Source organism: Oncorhynchus mykiss, unplaced genomic scaffold (assembly GCF_013265735.2).
Source record: "Oncorhynchus mykiss isolate Arlee unplaced genomic scaffold, USDA_OmykA_1.1 un_scaffold_191, whole genome shotgun sequence".
Lineage (NCBI taxonomy): Eukaryota > Metazoa > Chordata > Actinopteri > Salmoniformes > Salmonidae > Oncorhynchus > Oncorhynchus mykiss.
The window spans coordinates 91,179-109,523 of NW_023493677.1; the positions used below are offsets into that span (position 1 = coordinate 91,179).

General features: G+C 45.6%; 1 protein-coding gene across 4 annotated transcripts in view; it reads right to left on the minus strand.

The window, feature by feature from the left end:
* The window catches only part of LOC110515076 (SH3 and multiple ankyrin repeat domains protein 3), a 119,422-nt gene that overhangs the window by 53,798 nt on the left and 47,279 nt on the right, over window positions 1-18,345 (minus strand). For all 4 annotated transcript variants that reach the window (XM_036972729.1, XM_036972728.1, XM_036972731.1 and 1 more), the window contains exons 8-15: window positions 7,894-8,010; window positions 6,687-6,764; window positions 6,508-6,574; window positions 4,742-4,979; window positions 3,807-3,982; window positions 1,577-1,690; window positions 1,058-1,133; window positions 798-880 (exon numbers count right to left, since the gene is read on the minus strand). In XM_036972729.1, coding sequence (XP_036828624.1) covers window positions 798-880; window positions 1,058-1,133; window positions 1,577-1,690; window positions 3,807-3,982; window positions 4,742-4,979; window positions 6,508-6,574; window positions 6,687-6,764; window positions 7,894-8,010 — 949 coding nt within the window. The remainder of the gene's footprint in view (window positions 1-797; window positions 881-1,057; window positions 1,134-1,576; window positions 1,691-3,806; window positions 3,983-4,741; window positions 4,980-6,507; window positions 6,575-6,686; window positions 6,765-7,893; window positions 8,011-18,345) is intronic.

Here is an 18,345-nt window from a genome sequence, read left to right on the forward strand (position 1 = left end):
TAACCCTAGGTACATTCTCATAACCCTAGGTACATTCTCCTAACTCTAGGTACATTCTCCTAACCCTAGGTACATTCTCCTAACCCTAGATACATTCTCCTAACCTAGATACTTTCTCCTAGCCCTAGATACATTCTCCTAACCGTAGTTACATTCTCCTAACCCTAGGTACATTCTCCTAACCCCAGATACATTCTCCTAACCTAGATACTTTCTCCTAACCCTAACCCTAGATACATTCTCCTAACCGTAGATACATTCTCCTAACCCTAGATACATTCTCATAACCCTAGGTACATTCTCCTAACCTAGATACTTTCTCCTAACCCTAACCCTAGATACATTCTCCTAACCGTAGATACATTCTCCTAACCCTAGATACATTCTCATAACCCTAGGTACATTCTCATAACCCTAGGTACATTCTCCTAACCCTAGGTACATTCTCCTAACCCTAGGTACATTCTCCTAACCCTAGACACATTCTCATAACCCTAGATACATTCTCATAACCTAGATACATTCTCCTAACCTAGATACATTCTCCTAACCCTAGATAAATTCTCCTAACCCTAGGTACATTCTCCTAACCCTAGATACATTCTCCTAACCCTAGGTACATTCTCCTAACCCTAGATACATTCTCCTAACCCTAGGTACATTCTCCTAACCCTAGGTACATTCTCCTAACCCTAGGTACATTCTCCTAACCCTAGGTACATTCTCCTAACCCTAGATACATTCTCCTAACCCTAGATACATTCTCCTAACCCTAGGTACATTCCAACCCTCTTTACCTTTAGCTCCACGGAGGACGAAGCCAAATCCTTCACTGTCTCTCTTCTGTAGCACAGAACTCTTCTCCTCGATGACATAATCACTGGGGTCAGAGGGCAAGGATCAGTTATACAATAGAAGCGGACTTATAATGTGTGTGTGTGTGTGTGTGTGTGTGTGTGTGTGTGTGTGTGTGTGTGTGTGTGTGTGTGTGTGTGTGTGTGTGTGTGTGTGTGTGTGTGTGTGTGTGTGTGTGTGTGTGCATGTGCACATTAGCTACCTGTAGGAAGTGTAGTTGTCATAGGAACCCACGGTGTAATGTCTGAAAAGCCTCTTGGTGCGATCCTCTCGCGTTTCTACATACACCAGCCAACGCACATGCACGCAAGCACACACGCACACAAATCACACACACTTCAGTCAAGAGACATGTCCTCATTCTCTGAAACATGTCCTCCTCTTCCATTAGAGGGAGAATGTGGGTTAGAGGACCTGCAGTAGGCTAAGCAGAACACACAGTATGATGTGTGTGAGGGTTGGTTCTCCTGTCCTTGTGGGGACTTTAAATCCCCAAAATTCCCACACAAGGATAGTAAAACAAGGAAAACTCTCCCTCGTGGGGACATTTCCCAAATCCCCGTGAGGAAAATTGCTTTGGGGTTAGGTTTAGGGATAGGGGTACAATTAGGACCAGGGTTAGAATTAGGGTTATATTTAGGGTTAGGGTTTGGGGTTAGGATTTTGGAAGTAAATCACTTTTAGGTCCCCACGAGGAAAGAAGAAAACGTTTGTGTGTTACCTAGGCGTGGGTCGTACTGTCTCATCTGGACCTCTTCAACACAGTCAGCAGGAAACCATCCGGTCCGTCCTTTAACTGAACCCTCCCAGAACCCTCCTTCTCCTATACTCAGCACTGTAACAATAGAATATATTAACATAGGAATACATGCATAATACTATACTGTATAAACTATTGCATTCCCCCCTTCTCCTATACTCAGTACTGGAACAATTTTACATATTAATATAGGAATGTTGGTTCCTCCAACCCTGTCTGTTATTTCCCTGTCTGTAGGTTCCTCTAACCCTGTCTGTTGGTTCCTCTAACCCTGTCTGTTAGTTCCCTGCCTGTTGGTTCGTCTAACCCTGTCTGTTAGTTCCTCTAACCATGTCTGTTAGTACCTCTAACCCTGTCTGTTAGTTCCTCTAACCATGTCTGTTAGTTCCCTGTCTGTTAGTTCCTCTAACCCTGTCTGTTAGTTCCCTGTATGTTAGTTCCTCTAACCCTGTCTGTTGGTTCCTCTAACCCTGTCTGTTAGTTCCTCTAACCCTGTCTGTTAGTTCCCTGTCTGTTAGTTCCTCTAACCCTGTCTGTTAGTTCCCTGTCTGTTAGCACATCTAACCCTGTCTGTTGGTTCCCTGTCTGTTAGCACCTCTAACCCTGTCTGTTAGTTCCCTGTCTGTTAGCACCTCTAACCCTGTCTGTTAGTTCCCTGTCTGTTAGCACCTCTAACCCTGTCTGTAAGTTCCTCTAACCCTGTCTGTTAGTTCCCTGTCTGTTAGTTCCCTGTCTGTTAGTTCCCTGTCTGTTAGTTCCTCTAACCCTGTCTGTTAGTTCCCTGTCTGTTAGTTCCCTGTCTGTTAGTTCCCTGTCTGTTAGTTCCTCTAACCCTGTCTGTTAGTACCTCTAACCCTGTCTGTTAGTTCCCTGTCTGTTGGTTCCTCTAAACCTGTCTGTTAGTACCTCTAATCCTGTCTGTTACTTCCCTGTCTGTTAGTACCTCTAACCCTGTCTGTTAGTACCTCTAACCCTGTCTGTTAGTTCCCTGTCTGTTAGTACCTCTAACCCTGTCTGTTAGTACCTCTAACCCTGTCTGTTAGTACCTCTAACCCTGTCTGTTAGTTCTTCTAACCCCGTCTGTTAGTTCCTCTAACCCTGTCTGTTAGTTCCCTGTCTGTTAGTTCCTCTAACCCTGTCTGTTAGTTCCTCTAACCCTGTCTATTAGTACCTCTAACCCTGTCTGTTAGTTCCCTGTCTGTTAGTACCTCTAACCCTGTCTGTTAGTACCTCTAAACCTGTCTGTTAGTTCCTCTAACCCTGTCTGTTAGTTCCCTGTCTGTTAGTTCCTCTAACCCTGTCTGTTAGTTCCCTGTCTGTTAGTACCTCTAACCCTGTCTGTTAGTACCTCTAACCCTGTCTGTTAGTTCCTCTAACCGTCTGTTAGTTCCCTTTCCGTTAGTACCTCTAACCCTGTCTGTTGGTTCCACTAACCCAGTCTGTTAGTTCCCTATCTGTTAGTACCTCTAACCCTGTCTGTTAGTTCCCTGTCTGTTAGTTCCTCTAACCCTGTCTGTTAGTTCCCTGTCTGTTAGTACCTCTAACCCTGTCTGTTAGTACCTCTAACCCTGTCTGTTAGTTCCTCTAACCCTGTCTGTTAGTTCCTCTAACCGTCTGTTAGTTCCCTTTCTGTTAGTACCTCTAACCCTGTCTGTTAGTTCCTCTAACCCTGTCTGTTAGTTCCTCTAACCGTCTGTTAGTTCCCTTTCCGTTAGTACCTCTAACCCTGTCTGTTGGTTCCCCTAACCCTGTCTGTTGGTTCCACTAACCCTGTCTGTTGGTTCCCTATCTGTTAGTACCTCTAACCCTGTTTGTTAGTTCCCTGTATTTTTGTTCCTCTAACCCTGTCTGTTAGTTCCTCTAACCCTGTCTGTTAGTACCTCTAACCCTGTCTGTTAGTTCCCTGTCTGTTAGTTCCTCTAACCCTGTCTGTTGGTTCATCTAACCCTGTATGTTAGTTCCCTGTCTGTTAGTTCCTCTAACCCTGTCTGTTGGTTCCTCTAATCCTGTCTGTCTGTTAGTTCCCTGTCTGTTAGTTCCTCTAACCCTGTCTGTTAATTCCCTGTCTGTTAGTTCCTCTAACCCTGTCCCTGTCTGCTGGTTCCTCTAACAACTGATTGGACAGTGAGGAGGAGACAGCAAATTGGACAGTGTGGAAAGACAGCCGATTGGAGAGAGAGGAGTGTCTGACCTTTGACCCTCTCCCCACGATGCAGGCTGATCTCTCCGGGGCCCTGCGGTGTGTGAGAGCGGGTAGCGATGAACGTCCTCCCCGGCACGGCGCTGTACAGCCTACGTTTCCCATGCTGCACTGGGCTGGGGGGAGATGGGGGCGGGCTGGGGTCCCTCTGTAGCCTGCCACTCGGGCTATACAAACACACATGAAAACACAGACATACACACGCACGCACGTGCACGCACGCACGCGCACACACAGACATACACACACATAAGCATGGACACACAGACATACACACACAAGCACGGACACACAGACATAAACACACAAGCACGCAGGCAGGTGTGTATCTCTGTCTGTCTGCCTGTGTGTGTGTGTATTTGTCTGTGTGTCTGTGTGTCTGTCTGCCTGTCTGCCTGTCTGCCTGTTTGTCTGTCTGCCGGTCTGTCTGTCTGTCTGTCTGTCTGTCTGTCTGTCTGTCTGTCTGTCTGTCTGTCTGTCTCTCTCTCTGTCTGTCTGTCTGTCTGTCTGTCTGTCTGTCTGTCTGTCTGTCTGTGTGTCTCTGTCGGTCGGTCTGTGTGTGTCTGTGTGTGTATCTGAGGCGCCGAGTCTGCCTGCGAAGGCTGTGTGTGTACCTGAGGCGCCATGTCTGCCTGCGAAGGCTGTGTGTGTACCTGAGGCGACGTGTCTGTCTGCGAAGTCTGTGTGTGTATCTGAGGCGCCGTGTCTGTCTGTGACCGCTGCGTGTGTACCTGAGGCGCCGTGTCTGTCTGCGAATGCTGTCTGTGTACCTGAGTCGCCGTGTCTGTCTGCGAAGGCTGTCTGTGCACCTGAGGCGCCGTGTCTGTCTGCAAAGGCTGTCTGTGCACCTGAGGCGCCAAGTCTGTCTGCGAAGGCTGTCTGTGTATCTGAGGTGCCGTGTCTGTCTGCGACAGCTGCGTGTGTACCTGAGGCGCCGTGTCTGTCTGCGAAGGCTGTGTGTGTCTGCCTGCCGGTTGGAAGTGTTTGTGTTCTCCAGGCTGTGGAGGGAGGGGCCGGGGGAAGAAGAGGCGGGGCTTTCCAGAGCGTTGTCGCTGGCTGAGCGAATCAGATAACGGGGAGATGATGAGCCACACACACCAACATTATTGGCCCCACCCAGACGTCGGCGCTTTGAGGAATAGGAAGGGCTCTCTCTGAAAGGCACTGAGAAACAGAGAAGGGTTAGGGTTCCCCACATCCACATGGTTAAACACAGACATTAACACACAGAGAAGGGTTAGGGTTCCACATGGTTAAACACAGACATTAACACACAGAGAAGGGTTAGGGTTCCCCACATCCACATGGTTAATCACAGACATTAACACACAGAGAAGGGTTAGGGTTCCCCACATCCACATGGTTAAACACAGACATTAACACACAGAGAAGGGTTAGGGTTCCACATGGTTAAACACAGACATTAACACACAGAGAAGGGTTAGGGTTCCCCACATCCACATGGTTAAACACAGACATTAACACACAGAGAAGGGTTAGGGTTCCCAACATCCACATGGTTAAACACAGACATTTACACACAGAGAACGGTTTGGGTTCCCCATGGTTAAACACAGACATTAACACACAGAGAAGGGTTAGGGTTCCCCACATCCACATGGTTAAACACAGACATTAACACACAGAGAAGGGTTAGGGTTCCCCACATCCACATGGTTAAACACAGACATTAACACACAGAGAAGGGTTTGGGTTCCCCACATCCACATGGTTAATCACAGACATTAACACACAGAGAAGGGTTAGGGTTCCACATGGTTAAACACAGACATTAACACACAGAGAAGGGTTGGGGTTCCCCACATCCACATGGTTAATCACAGACATTAACACACAGAGAAGGGTTAGGGTTCCACATGGTTAAACACAGACATTAACACACAGAGAAGGGTTAGGGTTCCCCACATCCACATGGTTAATCACAGACATTAACACACAGAGAAGGGTTAGGGTTCCCCACATCCACATGGTTAAACACAGACATTAACACACAGAGAAGGGTTTGGGTTCCCCACATCCACATGGTTAATCACAGACATTAACACACAGAGAAGGGTTAGGGTTCCACATGGTTAAACACAGACATTAACACACAGAGAAGGGTTTGGGTTCCCCACATCCACATGGTTAATCACAGACATTAACACACAGAGAAGGGTTAGGGTTCCACATGGTTAAACACAGACATTAACACACAGAGAAGGGTTTGGGTTCCCCACATCCACATGGTTAATCACAGACATTAACACACAGAGAAGGGTTAGGGTTCCACATGGTTAAACACAGACATTAACACACAGAGAAGGGTTTGGGTTCCCCACATCCACATGGTTAATCACAGACATTAACACACAGAGAAGGGTTAGGGTTCCACATGGTTAAACACAGACATTAACACACAGCGAAGGGTTAGGGTTCCCCACATCCACATGGTTAAACTCAGACATTAACACACAGAGAAGGGTTGGGGTTCCCCACATCCACATGGTTAATCACAGACATTAACACACAGAGAAGGGTTAGGGTTCCACATGGTTAAACACAGACATTAACACACAGAGAAGGGTTAGGGTTCCCCATGGTTAAACACAGACATTAACACACAGAGAAGGGTTAGGGTTCCCCATGGTTAAACACAGACATTAACACACAGGGTCCAGGATGGACTCACCTACGTCTGAGGCCTTATGTATCTTAATGATCTCTGCCAGGTCAAAATTCCCAGCAATGATGGCCACCTACACACACACACACATATATCTTTCTATTTGGATCCACAGTGAACCATTGTCAGAAACAAGCATTAAAACTATACCAAATCACACTGCATTCTGTGTTGTAGTTCATTACCTGAAAAGCTGTTTGGTTGTTGTAGTTCTTAATGTCTTTATTTGTTCCTCTGAACAGCAGAACTCTGGCACAGCCGTCCTGAGAAAGGAAACATCACAGTCAGTCACACATAACAGCCCTGCTTACCTGGTTGTATAGACCACACAGGTGTAGTGTTACCTGGTTGTATAGACCACACAGGTGTAGTGTTACCTGGTTGTATAGACCACACAGGTGTAGTGTTACCTGGTTGTATAGACCACACAGGTGTAGTATTACCTGGTTGTATAGACCACACAGGTGTAGTGTTACCTGGTTGTATAGACCACACAGGTGTAGTCTTACCTGGTTGTATAGACCACACAGGTGTAGTGTTACCTGGTTGTATAGACCACACAGGTGTAGTATTACCTGGTTGTGTAGACCACACAGGTGTAGTATTACCTGGTTGTATAGACCACAGGTGTAGTGTTACCTGGTTGTATAGACCACACAGGTGTAGTGTTACCTGGTTGTATAGACCACAGGTGTAGTGTTACCTGGTTGTATAGACCACACAGGTGTAGTATTACCTGGTTGTATAGACCACACAGGTGTAGTGTTACCTGGTTGTGTAGACCACACAGGTGTAGTATTACCTGGTTGTATAGACCACAGGTGTAGTGTTACCTGGTTGTATAGACCACACAGGTGTAGTGTTACCAGGTTGTATAGACCACACAGGTGTAGTGTTACCTGGTTGTATAGACCACACAGGTGTAGTGTTACCTGGTTGTATAGACCACACAGGTGTAGTATTACCTGGTTGTATAGACCACACAGGTGTAGTGTTACCTGGTTGTATAGACCACACAGGTGTAGTATTACCTGGTTGTATAGACCACACAGGTGTAGTGTTACCTGGTTGTATAGACCACACAGGTGTAGTGTTACCTGGTTGTATAGACCACACAGGTGTAGTGTTACCTGGTTGTATAGACCACACAGGTGTAGTGTTACCTGGTTGTATAGACCACACAGGTGTAGTGTTACCAGGTTGTATAGACCACACAGGTGTAGTATTACCTGGTTGTATAGACCACACAGGTGTAGTGTTACCTGGTTGTATAGACCACACAGGTGTAGTATTACCTGGTTGTATAGACCACAGGTGTAGTGTTACCAGGTTGTATAGACCACACAGGTGTAGTGTTACCAGGTTGTATAGACCACACAGGTGTAGTGTTACCTGGTTGTATAGACCACACAGGTGCAGGGCAGTGTTCCCTGAGGCATTCTGAGAGCTCATGTCGGCTCCGTAAAACAGCAGATGTTCCAGGTGCTGCACGTTCCCATGACGACATGCCTGGAGAGAAACCACATGCACGTTACCATGACGAAACGCCTGGAGAGAAACAACCTGTCACATAGATGATCTAATCTTCCCATGATTTTGTAGACAACAGGGTGGGAATGCCTTTTGATGAAATAGATTCTTCAGGAGTTCCCTTTACCTAATTCCCCAGAGTCAGATTAACTTGCGGATACCATTTGTATGTCTCTGCGTGAGGTTTGTAATATGTCCCTTTTTGGGTGATCCCAAATTCACATAGAAATAGAAGTTATAGATATGTGACTCATTGAAAGCAAATCTACGAAGCGGTAGATCTATTCTATGTGCACTTCTTCTATGCTTCCCATTCTTAAGTTTCATTTCTGCATCTTGTACTTTCGGGTTGTACACCAGCTTCAAACAAGTGAAAGTACAATATTTTTGGTTATTGAAGAGATATTTCTCAGAAGTTTAGAGATTAATTTAGTACAATGATTCTCTACACCAGTGGTCTCCAACCGTTCTCCAAGGCATTCCTAGTCGATCACCAAACATTTTTGTAAAAATCCCAACTGTAAAGCCTTGCATTCATATTGGCTTTATTTGTTTGGCACTGTTGGCTGTGGGTGCACTTGATTCTACATCCCTAGTGATGTTGACTGTGGGTGCACTTGATTCAGCAGCCCTAGTGATGTTGACTGTGCGTGGACTTGATTCAGCATCCCTAGTGATGTTGGCTGTGGGTGCACTTGATTCAGCAGCCCTTGTGCTGTTGGCTGTGGGTGCACTTGATTCAGCAGCCCTAGTGATGTTGACTGTGCGTGCACTTGATTCAGCATCCCTAGTGATGTTGGCTGTGGGTGCACTTGATTCAGCAGCCCTAGTGATGTTGATTGTGGGTGCACTTGATTCAGCAGCCCTAGTGATGTTGGCTGTGGGTGCACTTGATTCAGCAGCCCTAGTGATGTTGATTGTGGGTGCACTTGATTCAGCATCCCTAGTGATGTTGGCTGTGGGTGCACTTGATTCAGCAGCCCTAGTGATGTTGACTGTGGGTGCACTTGATTCAGCAGCCCTAGTGCCGTTAGCTGTGGGTGCACTTGATTCAGCAGTCCTAGTGCTGTTGGCGGTAGGTGCACTTGATTCAGCAGTGCACCTACAGTGCTGTTGGCTGTGGGTGCACTTGATTCAGCATCCCTAGTGATGTTGGCTGTGGGTGCACTTGATTCAGCAGCCCTAGTGATGTTGGCTGTGGGTGCACTTGATTCAGCAGTGCACCTACAGTGCTGTTGGCTGTGGGTGCACTTGATTCAGCAGCCCTAGCGCCGGTAAGGCAAAGTGTTTCCATTTTTGACCATTTAATGAGTCAGAAGATAGAAATCAATTGGCCAATCAGATAGCTCAGAACACCTTGTCTGCACAGTTTCCTCAAGCCATTGACTGTAAAATGTAGCCTTGAACTCACAGCAAAGTTGATACTGTGAGATTTAAAAACTAAAACCATGACTAGAAAGACTCAACGAATACAGCACCGAGCTAATGTTTTCATGTTTAAGTTGTTATTCAGCCTGTCAACACTTTATTCAACACCTTTATAAGCCATAAAATGCACATTTTGCCAACTTCCACATCCTAAAATCTGCACTGCAGCTGTAATGAATGAGTATATCAAAGTGGTCTCTCCAATTTTGAGATATTACGATCTTGTCTCATTGCTTGCTCGGGAGAGTAGAAGGTCGAGTCATGCCTCCTCTGAAACATGAACCGCCAAGCCGCTCTCCTCTTAACCCGGGAGCCAGCTGCACCAATGTGTCACCATCCGAATGACGACCGAAGTCAGCCTGCAGGCGCCCGACCCGCCACAAGGAGTCGCTAGAGCACGATGATCCAAGTAAGGCCTTAGGTCTTAGACCTTAGGCCTTAGGCCTTAGACCTTAGACCTTAGACCTCAGACCTTAGACCTCAGACCTCAGACCTCAGACCATAGACCTTAGGCCTTAGACCTTAGACCTTAGACCTTAGGCCTCAGACCTTAGACCTCAGACCTCAGACCTTAGACCTCAGACCTTAGACCTTAGACCTCAGGCCTTAGACCGCTGGCCCTGGCTTTTGTCTGTTATAAAGAAAGGAATATTAAACTTTCTCTGGTCATAGGAGTAACACCATTAATTAGCGCATGAGGCAGAAATAATGCAGTGCGACTTGAGTTTCGCCATCAGCTGGAAGACTGTGTCCCCTTTTCTCAGTGGAGGGAAGGATGGCAGAGGGACGCTGAGTCGGGTGAGAGGCAGCCTCACCGCTGCCCCCTCCCTCCCCTTAGACTGACAATCAGCTGGAAGACTGTGTCCCCTTTTCTCAGTGGAGGGAAGGATGGCAGAGGGACGCTGAGTCGGGTGAGAGGCAGCCTATAGCCTACTGAGCATAGCCAATATGCAGGAATAATGTACTGGGTCTATAGCCTACTGAGCATAGCCAATATGCAGGGATAATGTATTGGGTCTATAGCCTACTGAGCATAGACAATATGCAGGGATAATGTATTGGGCCTACTGAGCATAGCCAATATGCAGGGCTAATGTACTGGGCCTATAGCCTACTGAGCATAGCCAATATGCAGGGATAATGTACTGGGCCTTGAGTCTACAGAGCATAGCCAATATGCAGGGATAATATACTGGGTCTATAGCCTACTGAGCACAGCCAATGTGCAGGGATAATGTACTGGGCCTATAGCCTACTGAGCATAGCCAATATGCAGGGATAATGTACTGGGTCTATAGCCTACTGAGCATAGCCAATATGCAGGGATAATGTACTGGGTCTATAGCCTACTGAGCACAGCCAATATGCAGGGATAATGTACTGGGCCTATAGCCTACTGAGCATAGCCAATATGCAGGGATAATGTACTGGGCCTATAGCCTACTGAGCATAGCCAACATGCAGGAATTATGTACTAGGCCTTTAGCCTACTGAGCATAGCCAATGTGCAGGGATAATGTACTGGGTCTATAGCCTACTGAGCATAGCCAATATGCAGGGATAATGTACTGGGTCTATAGTCTACTGAGCATAGCCAATATGCAGGGATAATGTACTGGGTCTATAGACTACTGAGCATAGCCAATATGCAGAGATAATGTACTGGGCCTATAGCCTACTGAGCATTGCCGATATGCAGGGATAATGTACTGGGTCTATAGACTACTGAGTGTAGCCAATATGCAGGGATAATGTACTGGGTCTATAGGCTCCTGAGCATAGCCAATATGCAGGGATAATGTACTGGGTCTATAGCCTACTGAGCATAGCCAATATGCAAGGATAATGTACTGGGTCTATAGCCTACTGAGCATAGCCAATATGCAGGGATAATGTACTGGGTCTATAGCCTACTGAGCACAGCCAATATGCAGGGATAATGTACTGGGTCTATAGCCTACTGAGCATAGCCAATATGCAGGGATAATGTATTGGGTCTATAGCCTACTGAGCATAGACAATATGCAGGGATAATGTATTGGGCCTACTGAGCATAGCCAATATGCAGGGATAATGTACTGGGCCTTGAGTCTACAGAGCACAGCCAATATGCAGGGATATTGTACTGGATCTATAGCCTACTGAGCATAGCCAATATGCAGGGATAATGTACTGGGTCTATAGCCTACTGAGCATAGCCAATGAGCAGGGATAATGTACTGGGTCTATAGCCTACTGAGCATAGCCGTTATGCAGAGATAAATTACTTGGTCTATAGCCTACTGAGCATAGCCGATATGCAGGGATAATGTACTGGGTCTATAGTCTACTGAGCATAGCCGTTATGCAGAGATAAATTACTTGGTCTATAGCCTACTGAGCATAGCCGATATGCAGGGATAATGTACTGGGTCTATAGCCTACTGAGCACAGCCAATATGCAGGGATAATGTACTGGGCCTATAGCCTACTGAGCATAGCCAATATGCAGGGATAATGTACTGGGTCTATAGCCTACTGAGTATAGCCAATATGCAGGGATAATGTACTGGGCCTACTGAGCATAGCCAATATGCAGGGATAATGTACTGGGTCTATAGCCTGCAGAGCAAAGCTGATACGCAGGGATAATGTACTGGGTCTATAGCCTACTGAGCATAGCCAATATGCAGGGATAATGTATTGTGTCTATAGGCTACTGAGCATAGCCAATATGTAGGGATAATGTACTGGGTCTATAGCCTACTGAGCATAGCCAATATGCAGGGATAATGTACGGGGTCTGTAGCCTACTGAGCATAGCCAATATGCAGGGATAATGTACTGGGTCTATAGCCTACTGAGTATAGCCAATATGCAGGGATAATGTACTGGGCCTACTGAGCATAGCCAATATGCAGGGATAATGTACTGGGTCTATAGCCTACTGAGCATAGCCAATATGCAGGGATAATGTACTGGGTCTATAGCCTACTGAGCACAGCCAATATGCAGGGATAATGTACTGGGCCTATAGCCTACTGAGCATAGCCAATATGCAGGGATAATGTACTGGGTCTATAGCCTACTGAGTATAGCCAATATGCAGGGATAATGTACTGGGCCTACTGAGCATAGCCAATATGCAGGGATAATGTACTGGGTCTATAGCCTGCAGAGCAAAGCTGATACGCAGGGATAATGTACTGGGTCTATAGCCTACTGAGCATAGCCAATATGCAGGGATAATGTATTGTGTCTATAGGCTACTGAGCATAGCCAATATGTAGGGATAATGTACTGGGTCTATAGCCTACTGAGCATAGCCAATATGCAGGGATAATGTACTGGGTCTATAGCCTACTGAGCATAGCCAATATGCAGGGATAATGTACTGGGTCTATAGACTACTGAGCATAGCCAATATGCAAGGATAATGTACTGGGTCTATAGCCTACTGAGCATAGCCAATATGCAGGGATAATGTACTGGGTCTATAGCCTGCAGAGCAAAGCTGATACGCAGGGATAATGTACTGGGTCTATAGCCTACTGAGCATAGCCAATATGCAGGGATAATGTATTGTGTCTATAGACTACTGAGCATAGCCAATATGTAGGGATAATGTACTGGGTCTATAGCCTACTGAGCATAGCCAATATGCAGGGATAATGTACTGGGTCTATAGCCTACTGAGCATAGCCAATATGCAGGGATAATGTACTGGGTCTATAGCCTACTGAGCATAGCCAATATGCAGGGATAATGTACTGGGCCTACTGAGCATAGCCAATATGCAGGGATAATGTACTGGGTCTATAGCCTGCAGAGCAAAGCTGATACGCAGGGATAATGTACTGGGTCTATAGCCTACTGAGCATAGCCAATATGCAGGGATAATGTATTGTGTCTATAGGCTACTGAGCATAGCCAATATGTAGGGATAATGTACTGGGTCTATAGCCTACTGAGCATAGCCAATATGCAGGGATAATGTACTGGGTCTATAGCCTACTGAGCATAGCCAATATGCAGGGATAATGTACTGGGTCTATAGCCTACTGAGTATAGCCAATTTGCACGGATAATGTACTGGGCCTAATGAGCATAGCCAATATGCAGGGATAATGTACTGGGTCTATAGCCTACTGAGCATAGCCAATATGCAGGGATAATGTACTGGGTCTATAGCCTACTGAGCACAGCCAATATGCAGGGATAATGTACTGGGCCTATATTCTACTGAGCATAGCCAATATGCAGGGATAATGTACTGGGTCTATAGCCTACTGAGTATAGACAATATGCAGGGATAATGTACTGGGCCTACTGAGCATAGCCAATATGCAGGGATAATGTACTGGGTCTATAGCCTGCAGAGCAAAGCTGATACGCAGGGATAATGTACTGGGTCTATAGCCTACTGAGCATAGCCAATATGCAGGGATAATGTATTGTGTCTATAGGCTACTGAGCATAGCCAATATGTAGGGATAATGTACTGGGTCTATAGCCTACTGAGCATAGCCAATATGCAGGGATAATGTACTGGGTCTATAGCCTACTGAGCATAGCCAATATGCAGGGATATTGTACTGGGTCTATAGCCTACTGAGCATAGCCAATATGCAGGGCTAATGTACTGGGTCTATAGCCTACTGAGCACAGCCAATATGCAGGGATAATGTACTGGGCCTATATCCTACTGAGCATAGCCAATATGTAGGGATAATGTACTGGGCCTATAGCCTACTGAGCATAGCCAATATGCAGGGATAATGTACTGGGCCTATAGTCTACTGCACAGACCTCATTGCTCCAGAACTGTTTTTAATTGGTTAATGTTGCATAGGCTTACGCTTTTTAATCAGTAGATGGCGGCTTGCATTTTGACTCCGAGCTGGAACTTTATTCAGAAAAGGTTGGTGACCGCTGACGTAGATCCATGTGGTAAACAGTAGGTTAATTTCTGCAATTACCAGGAGCGTTGAAGCATGAGGCTTAACTTCTCCACTGTTTTGTCCCATAGCTACCACATTGTGGCAGTGTGAAGGGCACCGTGTAGATACCACGTTGTGGCAGTGTGAAGGGCACCGTGTAGATACCACGTTGTGGCAGTGTGAAGGGCACCGTGTAGATACCACGTTGTGGCAGTGTGAAGGGCACCGTGTAGATACCACGCTGTGGCAGTGTGAAGGGCACCGTGTAGATACACATATAGATACCACGTTGTGGCAGTGTGAAGAATCACATTTAGATACCACGTTGTGGCAGTGTGAAGGGCACCGTGTAGATACCACGTTGTGGCAGTGTGAAGGGCACCGTGTAGATACACATATAGATACCACGTTGTGGCAGTGTGAAGAATCACATATAGATACCACATTGTGGCAGTGTGAAGAATCACATATAGATACCACGTTGTGGCAGTGTGAAGAATCACATATAGATACCACGTTGTGGCAGTGTGAAGAATCACATATAGATACCACGTTGTGGCAGTGTGAAGAATCACATATAGATACCACGTTGTGGCAGTGTGAAGAATCACATATAGATACCACGTTGTGGCAGTGTGAAGGGCACCGTGCAGATACACATATAGATACCACGTTGTGGCAGTGTGAAGGGCACAGTGTAGATACACACATAGATACCACGTTGTGGCAGTGTGAAGAATCACATATAGATACCAAGTTGTGGCAGTGTGAAGAATCACATATAGATACCACGTTGTGGGAGTGTGAAGATTCACATATAGATACCACGTTGTGGCAGTGTGAAGGGCACCGTGCAGAATCACATATAGATACCACGTTGTAGCAGTGTGAAGAATCACATATAGATACCACGTTGTGGCAGTGTGAAGAATCACATATAGATACCACGTTGTGGCAGTGTGAAGGGCACCGTGTAGATACACATATAGATACCACGTTGTGGCAGTGTGAAGAATCACATATAGATACCACATTGTGGCAGTGTGAAGAATCACATATAGATACCATGTTGTGGCAGTGTGAAGAATCACATATACATACCACGTTGTGGCAGTGTGAAGAATCACATATAGATACCACGTTGTGGCAGTGTGAAGAATCACATATAGATACCACGTTGTGGCAGTGTGAAGGGCACCGTGCAGAATCACATATAGATACCACGTTGTGGCAGTGTGAAGAATCACATATAGATACCACATTGTGGCAGTGTGAAGAATCACATATAGATACCATGTTGTGGCAGTGTGAAGAATCACATATAGATACCACGTTGTGGCAGTGTGAAGAATCACATATAGATACCACGTTGTGGCAGTGTGAAGAATCACATATAGATACCACGTTGTGGCAGTGTGAAGAATCACATATAGATACCACGTTGTGGCAGTGTGAAGAATCACATATAGATACCACGTTGTGGCAGTGTGAAGAATCATATATAGATACCACGTTGTGGCAGTGTGAAGAATCACATATAGATACCACGTTGTGACAGTTTGAAGAATCACATATAGATACCACATTGTGGCAGTGTGAAGAATCACATATAGATACCACGTTGTGGCAGTGTGACGAATCACATATAGATACCACGTTGTGGCAGTATGAAGGGCACCGTGCAGATACACATATAGATACCACGTTGTGGCAGTGTGAAGGGCACCGTGCAGAATCACATATAGATACCACGTTGTAGCAGTGTGAAGAATCACATATAGATACGACGTTGTGGCAGTGTGAAGAATCACATATAGATACCACGTTGTGGCAGTGTGACAAATCACATATAGATACCACGTTGTGGCAGTGTGAAGAATCACATATAGATACCACATTGTGGCAGTGTGAAGAATCACATATAGATACCACGTTGTGGCAGTGTGAAGAATCACATATAGATACCACGTTGTGGCAGTGTGAAGAATCACATATAGATACCACGTTGTGGCAGTGTGAAGAATCACATATAGATACCACATTGTGGCAGTGTGAAGAATCACATATAGATACCACGTTGTGGCAGTGTGAAGAATCACATATAGATACCACGTTGTGGCAGTGTGAAGAATCACATATAGATACCACGTTGTGGCAGTGTGAAGAATCACATATAGATACCACGTTGTGGCAGTGTGAAGGGCACCGTGCAGATACACATTTAGATACCACTTTGTGGCAGTGTGAAGAATCACATATAGATACCATGTTGTGGCAGTGTGAAGAATCACATATAGATACCACGTTGTGGCAGTGTGAAGAATCACATATAGATACCACGTTGTGGCAGTGTGAAGGGCACCGTGCAGATACACATATAGATACCACGTTGTGGCAGTGTGAAGGGCACAGTGTAGATACACACATAGATACCACGTTGTGGCAGTGTGAAGAATCACATATAGATACCAAGTTGTGGCAGTGTGAAGAATCACATATAGATACCACGTTGTGGGAGTGTGAAGATTCACATATAGATACCACGTTGTGGCAGTGTGAAGGGCACCGTGTAGATACACATATAGATACCACGTTGTGGCAGTGTGAAGAATCACATATAGATACCACGTTGTGGCAGTATGAAGGGCACCGTGCAGATACACATATAGATACCACGTTGTGGCAGTGTGAAGGGCACCGTGCAGAATCACATATAGATACCACGTTGTAGCAGTGTGAAGAATCACATATAGATACCACGTTGTGGCAGTGTGAAGAATCACATATAGATACCACGTTGTGGCAGTGTGACAAATCACATATAGATACCACGTTGTGGCAGTGTGAAGAATCACATATAGATACCACATTGTGGCAGTGTGAAGGGCACCGTGTAGATACACATATAGATACCACGTTGTGGCAGTGTGAAGAATCACATATAGATACCACGTTGTGGCAGTGTGAAGAATCACATATAGATACCACGTTGTGGCAGTGTGAAGAATCACATATAGATACCACGTTGTGGCAGTGTGAAGAATCACATATAGATACCACGTTGTGGCAGTGTGAACAATCATATATAGATACCACGTTGTGGCAGTGTGAAGAATCACATATAGATACCACGTTGTGGCAGTGTGAAGAATCACATATAGATACCACGTTGTGGCAGTGTGAAGAATCACATATAGATACCACGTTGTGGCAGTGTGAAGGGCACCGTGCAGAATCACATATAGATACCACGTTGTAGCAGTGTGAAGAATCACATATAGATACCACGTTGTGACAGTTTGAAGAATCACATATAGATACCACATTGTGGCAGTGTGAAGAATCACATATAGATACCACGTTGTGGCAGTGTGACGAATCACATATAGATACCACGTTGTGGCAGTGTGAAGGGCACCGTGCTGATACACATATAGATACCACATTGTGGCAGTGTGGGGGGCACCGTGCAGAATCACATATAGATACCACGTTGTGGCAGTGTGAAGAATCACATATAGATACCACGTTGTGGCAGTGTGACGAATCACATATAGATACCACGTTGTGGCAGTGTGAAGAATCACATATAGATACCACGTTGTGGCAGTGTGAAGGGCACCGTGTAGATACACATATAGATACCACGTTGTGGCAGTGTGAAGAATCACATATAGATACCACGTTGTGGCAGTGTGAAGAATCACATATAGATACCACGTTGTGGCAGTGTGAAGAATCACATATAGATACCACGTTGTGGCAGTGTGAAGAATCACATATAGATACCACGTTGTGGCAGTGTGAACAATCATATATAGATACCACGTTGTGGCAGTGTGAAGAATCACATATAGATACCATGTTGTGGCAGTGTGAAGAATCACATATAGATACCAAGTTGTGGCAGTGTGAAGAATCACATATAGATACCACGTTGTGGCAGTGTGAAGAATCACATATAGAT